General features: G+C 35.3%; 2 protein-coding genes across 2 annotated transcripts in view; both read left to right on the top strand.

Moving 5' to 3' along the window:
- The window catches only part of LOC110439541 (NACHT, LRR and PYD domains-containing protein 3-like), a 601035-nt gene that overhangs the window by 270117 nt on the left and 318944 nt on the right, over positions 1-11974 (top strand). The gene's annotated exons all lie outside the window — the stretch shown is intronic.
- LOC137491118 (uncharacterized) overlaps positions 3443-11974 on the top strand; it is a 14604-nt gene continuing 6072 nt past the window's right edge. The window contains exons 1-2 of the mRNA XM_087249380.2: positions 3443-3493; positions 3978-4127. Of these exons, the coding sequence (XP_087105506.1) occupies positions 4043-4127 (85 nt within the window). The 5' untranslated portion in view covers positions 3443-3493; positions 3978-4042. The remainder of the gene's footprint in view (positions 3494-3977; positions 4128-11974) is intronic.

Genomic DNA, 11974 nt, shown 5'->3' with positions numbered 1-11974 from the left:
TAAAATGTTTTTAAGATACTGAAAACAACACAAATGTCAGTGCATGTCAAAACTTCTCCAGAGCCCCAAAACACCCTCAGACCCCAGATGGTTAAAAGTCATTTAATTAGGCAATAAAACAATGCATTACAAAAACATTTTAAATGTATAAATAAATAGACACTTTTATTACTGTATTTTTATTTAATTCATGTTTTAAAGGCTGATTAATCAAACAGTAAAAAATTGTATTAATAAATCACAAAACACATTTTAAACAGCTTTTTAAATAAGCATTTGGCAAATGCTTTTCTCCCTATTTGCCGCTTGGTTTTCTTTTTCTTTTGCCACATGCTTTTCTCAAATTAAAAATAAATCAAGTTAAAAATGGCTTTGCTGTAATGAGCTATTGTTTTCCTCTGTTAGAAAAAAAAGACAGTTAACAGTTTTATCTAGATTAAATGATTGTGGTGATAAAGATTTTCTTGAAGATATAGAACAAAATGAACTTCGTATTTTGCCATCAGAGTTGGATGACTACTATACAGAGAAAGCTAAAGGAGCTTTACGATCTAGAGTGAAATGGATAGAGGAGGGGGAGAAAAATTCTTCATATATTTTTTTAAATTTAGTAAAGCAAAGGCAAGCTTCAAAAACTATTAATAAACGTAGCATAAATAACAATGTAAGTGAAGAGAAAACTTTGATTGATGATCACATCTATTCATATTATTATATAAGTCAAAATTTAATGAGAGTGGTTGTGACTTTTTCTTTTCCTTTTTAAAAGATAAAGTTCCTATTATAGATGACTGCTTCCGTGAAATGATGGAATCTGACATTGTTATCTCTGAACTTGATGTTGCTATTTCTAAAATGTCCAATGGAAAATCCAGGCATATACGGAATTACAGTTGAGTTTTATAAACATATTTGGCCAGAGATGAGATTTTTAGTGTTTGAAGCACTTAAGAAAAGTAAAGACAAAGCAGAACTATCGACTTCTATGAAGCAGATTTTAATAATTTTAGTTCCAGAGCCAAGCAAAGACAAATTATTTTTAAATAATTGGAGACCCATAACTCTTTTGTCCAATGATTTTAAATTGCTCTCTCATGTATTTGCCAATAGACTCAAAAAAAGGTATAGGCGAGATAATTAATGAAACACAATCAGCTTTTATTGTATTAAATTTATTTTTTATTGTATTATCTTTTATTTTTAATGTATTAAAGGGAGAATTATTCAGAATGATACTTGATATGCTCGATTATTTAATTCCTCAGACAAGTTTATTTCTATTTCTAGACTTTTTCAAGGCATTTGATACCCTTGAGCATCCTTTTTTGTCTTTAGAAAGTCTTTAGAAACTTTTGGGTTTGGTCCGAGCTTTTGTAGGGTAATTTCCATGTTCTATACTGATATATTCAGTAGTAAATCCCTGAATTCAGGATCATCTCCTAGAGTTTACATCAAAAGATTAATCCATCAAGGATGTCCCATCTCACCTTTACTTTTTAATATAGCTGTTGAACTTATGTCATTATATTAAATCAGAGTACACTTTAGGTATTAATATACTTGGTAGGACTTTTACTTTAAGTCAGTTTGCTGATGACACTCTATTAATTCTTAAAAATAGGGAGGTGCTCCTTTTAGCTCTTGTCAAAGTTTCTGTTTCCTAAAGCTTCTGAACTCACCTTAAACCTAAGAAAATGTGGAATATTAACTATTCAGAATTGTACTTTAAGAGAGTTAGAAGGTATTCTAGTAAAAGAAGAAGTTAAATACTTGGGAGTTACCATCACCAAAAATTCTGTTAATAGAGAATGTGCAAATTTTAATACTAAAATGGAAGGGATGAAAAAATCCCTAAATCATTGGCTAGCTAGAGACCTTTCCATATTGGGTGAAATTCTTTTGACTAAGACTGAGGGATTATCTAAAATTATATATTTAACTTATCCTTTATATACTCCTCCCAAAATAGTTAAATCTATTAATTTAACATTTTTTACATTTATTTGTAAAAATAAATCACATTATTTACGTAAGAATCATATGATCAAAGAGTAAGAATATGGAGGTTTGAAAGCTATTAATTTTGAATGTCTTCATTGCACTTTTAGAGTTAAATGGTTGAAACAGTGTTTAAGCCTTATTCAATATGGTATCATATCCCAAATAATTTGTTTAAAAAAATGGTGGCCTTGAATTTGTATTAAGATATGATTATGATTGTTCAAAACTTCCTTTGATGCTGTCTAATTTTCAATAGCAAGAACTACTTTTTTGGAAAATTATATTTACCCATAATTTTCCCCTCATAAATCCACTCTTTGGAATAAAAGGGCTGTTATTATTAACAGAAAATCATTGTTTAAAAGTGACTGGTACAATAAAGGCATTATATTTATTAATGATTTGTTAGATGAAAATGGACTGCTACTATCTCATAACGAATTTTTTAAATAAATATAGAGTTAAAATCACAGATAAAGGTTATATTAAAATTAGCGAGGCTATACCTATTGCTTTGTTTAGGTTAATTCAAAGTAATTATTTTGATCCCCCATGTACACTTGTAACTTTTCTTCCGTCTTTAAAATTATCAATGTTGATATTTTTGATAGTAAATATAACAACAAGCTTATTTACAACACGCCTTATAATGGGTGATTTTAAGTGTTATCATCTAGAAGTTGTTAAACCCTTAGTAGAGGACAAAGCTTTTACCTTTTCTCTTAAATATCCTGTAGCACCTAAGGTTAAGTAAACTCATTACAGAATTTTATTCAGGATATACCATGTGAACGAGTTTATTCAAAAAAGATTTAACTTTGATGTTGACAAGTGTAGATCTGCTCCAGAAACACTCAATCACTTTTTTTTTTCTTGTGAATTTACTTTTAAATTCTGGTTTGACATCCATCCTTGGCTTTCATTAAAGAGGATTTAAGTCCCCCCTATTGTTCTAGAAGATATTTTATTTTACAAAGCTGATTTACATTGTTCTTTCTCTGATGTTGTGAACTTTATTTTACTAATGGGTATATCACATTCATTGTTGTAAGTGGAAAAAGTGCAGACCCATAATGTTTTGTTTGTCCTTTGATGTAGATATTTTGTACTGCTCCTTGCTCCTTGTTGCAGTTGTAACAATTTTAATTTATTTTATATATGATTGTTCCGTTTTGTGATGTAAACTTTTTGCAACAATAAAAACGAAAAAAAAAAAAAACACTTATACTTAGTAGATTAAACAAGTTTTTCAAAATTGTGTAAAAATGTTTGGATTAAAAGTTTTGATCAACTTCAAATACTGAATGTCTGTGTATTTGAAAGAGAGAGAGCAGATATGTTGTGTGAGATGTGAAAAGGAGTGTGAAATTTATCATGTCCTGACTGCAACAGTAAGTGGCAAAAAAGCTGAACAAAAAAGACTTTTATTTTGGCGTATTGTGTGACGTCATAAGGCTGCGCCGCTTCCGCGCTGCGGTTCAACTGGAGGAAGGTTTGTTTCACAACTTTACACAAATATAAACAGATTGATTAAAGTTTCAGGTTTTCCTTTCAATATTATATACCTGCGGTTGACTATTATTTTAATCCTTTATGCAACGAAGTACTATTTTAATAACAGAAATCGAGGGCAATTGTTTGAACAACAGAAATGTGTGTAATGTTAAGTGTTTTAATGAAGGTTTTATTTATTTACTAGCATAATGTCATTCCAAAATAAGTATACATATATATATATATATATATATATATATATATATATATATATATATATATATATATATATATATATATATATATATATATAAGAAATGGAGGACTAGTTTTTATCAGGTCATTTGTTTGTGGCTATTGTTTCTTGCTCAGACTTACCTGATTTATTTTTGTTAATCACTCTCATATAAAGGAACTGTTGAAGCAAGTGTTGAAGAGAAGTTATTTTGTTTCTGTTTATTGTTTTTGTTCATTTTAAACAGAATAAAGTGTCCAAACACAGAGAAAAACTCCTGCTGAAGCGACTGATCTCCACACTGTTATAAAGATGGCGTTTATTAAAGAGGAGAGTGAAGATGTGAAGATTGAAGAAACATTCACAGTCAAACAGGAAGATCAGCAGGAACAAACAAGTTAGTTTTCATTCAGATATATTTTAATAATAAGAATACTAAATTAAATCCATGTTGCAGCCCTGAGTGTGCTGCCTAGTTCTCCTAAATTCACATAAGCACTCATTGAAAGATAGGAACGAGTTTCTTTTGTTGCTTGTTCTCATGTCTTTTGTCATTATTTTAAGTATTATTAGTCTCCCATTTTCTCTACCTTCTTAAGGTTATTGCTTTTCTTGTTCTCCTACTGTGTGTAAAGCACCCTTGAGCACTGTCGCTATATGAAATAAATAAAAACAATAAATTAAAAAAAAGTTTACCTGAGCTGACAATATTTGACCTACAGTATTCTCATAGAAGATATCTGCTATTACAGTGATAGTGTTGGCTTGGTACTTTCCATTTGCATATGTCGGGTAGATCACAATTCCCTTTTTTTCATCAACTTCTTTATGAGTTTAAACTTGTTTCTAGTAGTTGTTACTAGTTCTCACAGATAGTATCAGAGTTAGAATTACATTTTTATTATAATAACTTTTTATCAGGGCTATTGTATTTAAACAGGGTTTCCGCGGAGTCTTAAATTCCAAAATCTAAAATTTTGCCCTAAAAAGTATTAAATTTGCTGAAATGTTGTGTTGTAGGTCTTAAATCTTCTTTAAACAAGTCTTCATTTTCCTGTGTTCATGTTTTGCTACCCAATTTGGTCAAAACCCACACAATAACCATCAATCCATCTCAATAAAACTTTCAACTTTTATTTAAAAAGGTCATTAACTCTATTTATCATAATGGTAAAGACTGCTGAGGATATCCACCTGGACAGATTGTTTTGAATGGATTTAGTTTATTATAGTTTTTAAAACTTTTTAAACATTCGTTAATTAGTTTTTATTTTTTATTTTAAAGAAAGTTTATTTTGGAAAAAAGTGTGTGGATCCAAGTCGAGCTCTCTTGTTTTTACACAATATTTAAGATATTTAAATAAGAAATATCTAAAATATTTTAATATTGTTATCATTGATCTATTATTGTGTTATTAATTATTTTATATAAAAAAATATTTTTTGATAGAACAAATAACAACCTTTTCTTCTGGGCCATTTGAAAAATTCCTTAGTCTAAAATTTCATTCATAATGGTCTTAAAAATGTCTTAAAAAGTCTTAAATTTAACTTGGTGACACCTGTAGAAACCCTGATTTAAAGTATGTCAGAAAACATGGATGACTCTAATTTTAAATATGCTAAATGAAATGGACTCTAAAATAATTAATTATTATAAAACATTGTACAGTATTCTAAACTATATGATGTTGTGGGATGATGTGAGACAAAACAAATTATAGTGGAACAATAACACTGCATTGCACTAGCATTGCACTGACTACAACTGGCCAACAACTAGTCTAAAAAAGACTTCTGCTGCGTAAGAAATGGATTACAGCATGCTGATGATATGCAAACGTTTGAGTGTGAAGTTCGTCAGTATTGACCATATTCTTCACGTACCAGCAGGCGCCGCCATTGGAATCTTTTTGCTTTTTAAAGAATAAATTTTTAGATCCTTAAAACAGTGTAATGCTGCTTGTCTTTGATCTTGTGGGGGAAACCGGAGCACCCAGAGAAAACCCACGCAAGCTCGGGGAGAACATGCAAACTCCACACAGAAATGCCAACTGACCCAGCTGAGGCTCGAACCAGCAACCTTCTTGCTGTGAGGCGACAGCACCACCTACTTTGCCTCCTCGTCGCCCGACAACACTGATTTATTTGCATATTTTTATGCGATATTCCAGTTTTGCAAATAAATTTAATTGGCATTTTTTGATGGAAACATAGCTGTAAGGTTTGGAGCTTACACTGCTATTCTGAACCAATAATCAGAAACAGAAAGCAGTTGAAGGATGGCGTGTTTAAATCCATTATTTATCTGACTCCATTGTAATTAATATGACTCCATCAAAGTTGTTATTATCATTGATAAAGAGAAAGAATCTCAAAGCTTAAAGCAGGTAAAGTTGTTTATTAATTTACATGTTTGAATATACAGACAGTAGAATGAAACAAACTAACATACTGTATAAAGAAATTAGCTGTAACATATGCACTGCTAAGCAACAAAGACAGTGAAACTGTCTTTGTTAGCATATGAGGCTACGCAGCCGTGTGCAGGAGATGCAGAGTAAAAGCCATTCTCCCAGATCAACACTTACCTTTACGTATTATACCCTGAGCAAAGCATTGTTAAAGATTAGTGAAAATCAACCCACAAAACCAGCTGAACATGAGAGAGCACAGTTGAGGAGATAAAGTGGGTGAGAAGAACATTAACATACTCTCCTCAGGCCATGACTCAACAATAGTAAATATATTGTATATTGAAATACAAGCAATCAATGTCTCTGTTTATTTTAGCACTACAATGCTTAAGTCATAAACTGTCAAATGACACCAAACATGATAAAGCTATTTGAAGGAAGATCACAAGCAGAAGAATTGTGTATGGTGAAAAGCACATGGTTACTGCAAGCAAATGGCAGAGATGTGTACAGGAGCTGTGATCAACTCTGCCAAGCCAGGAGGACCTATCCCATGCTTGCAATGTCTTAGAAGTCCTTGATTAGCATAGAAGGAATATATAATTGAAGAATATATAATTTTTCTCATCCTGCTTACCCATTACCTACATTTCAGTCACACAAAGAACAAAGTCACGTACGAGAAAGACTTGTTCTTCTTTAATTAATAACTAGCTTAAATTCACAGACCTTCGACAGAGACATCTACTGTAAGTAGATTAATTGGATTATTACTCTTCTAAAAACTGTTTTAGTACTTCTTACATTCTTATTATTCAACTATTTTAATTGATTTTTCCAAAGTCTTTAATTTTTCCACAACACACATATTGAACAACAAATTAATATGGTACATAGTTACAGACATACACCCCATAAAGAAAAAGGGTGAAAGATAAAAATAAATTAATTAATAAAAATAGATCAAATAAATTAGGAAACTAGGGATAAACTCTCACCAAGGATATAATAACCTCTGAGCGTTCAATGTAGGAGAGGAAAGGCTGCCAAACCTCTAAAACTTTTTTGTAGAGTCTTGGATGATGTACTTAAGGTGCTCGAGTTTAAGATGTGATAACAATTCTAATATCCAATGTTTGTGGGATGGTGGGTTTGTTTTTTCCATCTTAGGAGAATCAGGCGTCTGGCCAATAAAGAAGAAAAGGCAATGATCTCTATTACATATATAGATGAAAATGATCTAAAAATATTGGCCCAAAATTTATACAATCTAGGGCATCGCCAGAACATCAGATCTGCTGGCTCCAAACCACATCTGGGGCAAGATGAATCTGACCCTGGATACATTTTTGCCAGCTTGCTCCTAGATAGGTGAAGCCTAAGAAGCACCTTAAACTGAAGAAGACCATGTCTAATAAATGCAGGGGATGAGTGTACCAGTTCTATGGCATATTGCCAGGCTGTATCTGATATTTCTAGTCCCAGTCCGTCTTCCTATTTTAGCTTTATATAATTTAGGTAAGGGGAGGCAGTTCTTTAGACCACTTCATACAACATGGACATCATACCCCTTTGGTATGGGTCCATATTTACCAATTCATCTATCCAACATGCTTATGGTTGGTTCAGTGAAGGAGAGAAGTGTTTTTTTTACGAAACTATGGACTTGAAAGTACCTAAAAAAATTGTCTCCAAAACAAGAGCTTCATCAAATAACTTGCACAACAGTGGTGTTAGCTTGGCAGTAAACTTCTTATAAAACTCGGCCCGAAGCCATCAGGGCCTGGTGCTTTTCCGGTTTTCAATTTTTTAATTGCATTTTCAATTTCAGAAGGTGTTATATTTCATTCTAATGCCAACTGATCTGAATCACAAAGGTATGGCAATTCTAAATAATTGAAAAAGCTCTCAATACATCCAATTTCGTTTACCTCAGAGCTGCAAAGGGTTTTATAAAAGTGTTTAAATGGATCATTAATTCCCTGTTAATCAGTAATAATACTGCCCTCACCCTTACTAACTGCTGCTATAAAACCAGCTGCTGAGGATTGTTTCAGTTGGTAACACAATAACCTGGCAGCTCGTTCACCATGTTCATAATGAATCTAGCGTGATCTTATGTAGAGATCCTTTGCATTTTCACTTGTCAGGGAGTCATTTTCTGCTTGCAGAAGGAGTCTTTTCTAATGGAGCTCTTCAGAAGGTGATGTTGACTATAGCTGATCAATTGTATTATTTAATTCATAATCTCTGTAAGCCGTTTTGACATTTTTTTATTTGTGCTAGCTTGATATTAAATAATCTGTCCTTTTATAAATGCTTTCAGAGTATACCATAGGATGCTCAAACTTATCTCTGGGGATTCGTTTATCTCAAGGAAGAAATAAATTTAAGCATCAATAACTTTTACAAAATCGTCGTCTGCCTAGAGTCTTGAGTTAAACCGCCATGTATGTTGGAGGATTCCATTGCCTGAAAACATAGCTTTAGAGAGACTGGACAATGGTCCGAAATAACAATACTACCATACTCTACTGCTGACATTAATGCCCCATTCACACGGGGCTTCAGCGTCAACGCTTGACAGAGGGCGTGTCTGAAGTTGGGGCTGACGTGATCGTCATAGCTGCGTTAGCCAATGAATTTAGTCAGCAATAGGCCACAGTCTGAGCTGGTGTATTTGCTTACAGCGATCTGTCGGATGATGCTTCCATCGCCGCTTGAAAAGTTGATCAAGTCCCAACTTTTGCAGCGAACAATGCCTCTGAAGCAGCGTCGACGAATCCACAATGCAGTTCGGCAACGCCTGACGTCACCCATTCAAAGTGAACGGGAAGCGTTGACGCTGATGCCCCTTGTGAATGGGGCGTAAGGGACGTAACTGCTTGTCCAGGAGAAAATGGTCAATCCTGGAATAGGTTTGATGCACAGGTGAATAAAATTCAGGAGGTTCGCCTCTTAAAATTATATTGTGTGTGTCAAGACTAGGCAAAATTGAAAATAAATCACTGAAAATGTGTACATTGTCCTAATTAGGAGCATACACATAGGCCAGGACCACAGACATGTTAAAAGTTTGGATTATTATGTATCTGCCATTTTTATCCAGCACATTTGACTCAATGACAAACTGTACATTCTTATGTATGAGTACAGCAACGACCCTACTTTTGCTATTGAAGTTTGAATAATATATTTGTGTATAGCCTCCTCTATTCAGTTTAGAATAGTCATTTTCAACAGATGTGTCTCCTGTAAATATACAGTATCGGATTTGAACTGTTTTTAACTGATTTTAATTGTTTCGTTTTATTGGGTGATTTAGCCTCTGCACATTCCAACTGGTAAAGTTTGTCTTTACTCCACCCATTTTATGTGCTGTTGAAAACATTTATCAGAAGCATCCGAAGCACCCGAAAGGTATCTGTGGGTTTTGTATGTAGGGGGATGTGTGGGGGAGAGAGAGGAAAGAAAAAAAAAAGGAAAAAAAAAGGTGTGATCGCACATACACTTTTATAAACACGAAACAACACAAGATTGAAACCTTGGTGTCAACTTACACACACTTCCACCTACTCGCACTCTTAGCTAGCTGACCATGTGGGACCTCACGTATAAAACAAAACCATTTGAACAGCTCTTGATGTTTTATGACAAATCGACCCCATTACTGACAAAATATACTTGAGAACTAGAAATAACAACAACCAACATGTGCTATAGTGGTTATTTAAAAGTTAACCGGAGAGCGACATTAACATTTGTATTGTCATTCACAGCCCAGTGTACTGTTGTCTTTATTTCAGTGGCTTTCTTTAAAATATCCTTTTTCGGAAAAGTAGTGGCATTTAATCACGAAGGCGCATGGCGCTTCCTTGTCATCCACTGGTTTGCTGCATAGAGTGTGGTGTGCCTGGTCCAGAAGAGGAGTCTTCTCGAGGTTTAGTGTATCTTTTAGAAGTATCTTGCATGATTATATGCTGTCATGGCTATAATATATATATTTATATATATATAAATGTTGCTATAATAAAGGCCAATGAAGAAAAAATGGCCATGAATATCAAATCACTTTTATTGTCACATCATCAGCAGCACGTGTGCTATGATGAGTGAAAAGCTTAGGTGCTGGCTCTAGACAGTACAAAATACAGACAGTGCAAATATAACGACAGTGCAAAATACAGATAGTACAAAATAATTTGGCAGCATTATAATTGTTGACAGCGATATGTATAATGAATATGTGTACCCATAGTTGTAGGCAGTATTGTTTTAGGTATGTATTGGTTAAAGTGCAGTGCATGCTACATATACATGGTGTGCATTGAGAGGTATTAAGTGTTCATCAGCCTGATAGTCTGAGGGAAGAAGCTTTCCTTTAGTCGGCTGGTGCGCGACCGGATGCTGCAGAACCATTTGCCTAAGGGTAGCAAAGAGAAAAGTTTATGGCTTGGGTGGCTGGAGTCGCTTATAATTCACTTGGCTTTCCTCATGCACTGCCTGGTGATGTCGTGATGGGAGGGAAGCTCACCTCCTACTTCGCGTCCAGCAGTTCACACAATCCTATGTAGGCCTTTGCGATTGCTGCTGGTGCTATTTCCATACCAGGTGGTGATACAGCCACGCAGGATGCTTCCCACAGTGCAGGTGTAGAACGAGCGGAGGATGTGAGGGCTTATTCCAAACCTCCTGAGACGCCTGAGGAAGAACAGGCGTTGTTGTGCCTTCCTTAGCACTGCGTCTGTGTGAGCAGTCCATGTCAAATCCTCAGCAATGTGTACTCCAAGAAACTTGAAAGTGCTGACTCTCTCCACTGGTGTCCCGTTGATGGTGATGGGGGTGTGTTCTCTCTTCTCCCAGCTCCTTGGTTTTGCTGATGTTGAGTGAGAGGTGGTTTTCCTCACACCACTGCGTCAGAGTGTAAACCTCCTCTCTGTAGGCCATCTCATCATTATCTGTGATTAGGCCCACCACTGTTGTGTCATCAGCAAATTTAACGATGACGTTGGAGCTGTGTTTGGCTGTAGAGTCGCGTGTGTACAGGGAGTACAGGAGTGGACTGAGAACACAGCTCTGTGGATCATCAGTGTGGATCAGGTCATGTTGTTCATTCTGACCACCTGGCGTCTGCTTGATAGGAAGTCCAGGATCTAGATGCACATAGAGCTGTGTAGACCCAGAGCTTAGAGCTTCACCACTAGTTTGGCAGGCACTATAGTGTTGAATACTGAGCTGTAGTCCACAAACAGCATTCTCACATATGTGTTTTTGTTTTCCAGGTGAGACAGAGCAGTGTGCAAGGTGAAAGCAATTGCAACATCAGTGGAGCGATTATTCCTGTAAGCAAATTGCAGAGGGTCAGTGTGAGCAGGCAGTACAGAGCAGATGTGCTTTTTAAACAGCTTCTCAAAGCACTTGCTGAAGATGGGTGTCAGAGCAACTGGACGCCAGTCATTTAAGTATGTGGTTTTAGATTATTTCGGTATGGGCACAATAGTAGCTGTCTTAAAGCATGTGGGAACCACAGACAGAGAGAGCGAGAGGTTAACGATGTCCGTGAAAACCCCCGCTAGCTGGTGTGCGCATGCTTTAAGTACACGTCCAGGGATGCCATCTGGGCCGTAGCTTTCCGGATGTTCCGGAAAGATCTCGTTACGTCTGCTACAGAAACAGAGTGTGCTGGCGGTTTCGGTATCGGCCGCGGGAGCGCACAGTGTGTGGGTGTCCTGGGCTTTAAAGCAGGTGTAGAAGGAGTTAAGCTCATCCAGGAGAGATGCAGAAATGTTTACAGTGGCGGGTTTGTTACTTTTAAAGTTTGTGATGT

Source organism: Danio rerio, chromosome 4 (assembly GCF_052040795.2).
Source record: "Danio rerio strain M-AB ecotype USA chromosome 4, GRCz13ab, whole genome shotgun sequence".
In the NCBI taxonomy this organism is placed as follows: domain Eukaryota; kingdom Metazoa; phylum Chordata; class Actinopteri; order Cypriniformes; family Danionidae; genus Danio; species Danio rerio.
Note: the sequence above shows the minus strand (reverse complement) of the source record. Positions and strands in the feature narration are given on the sequence as shown.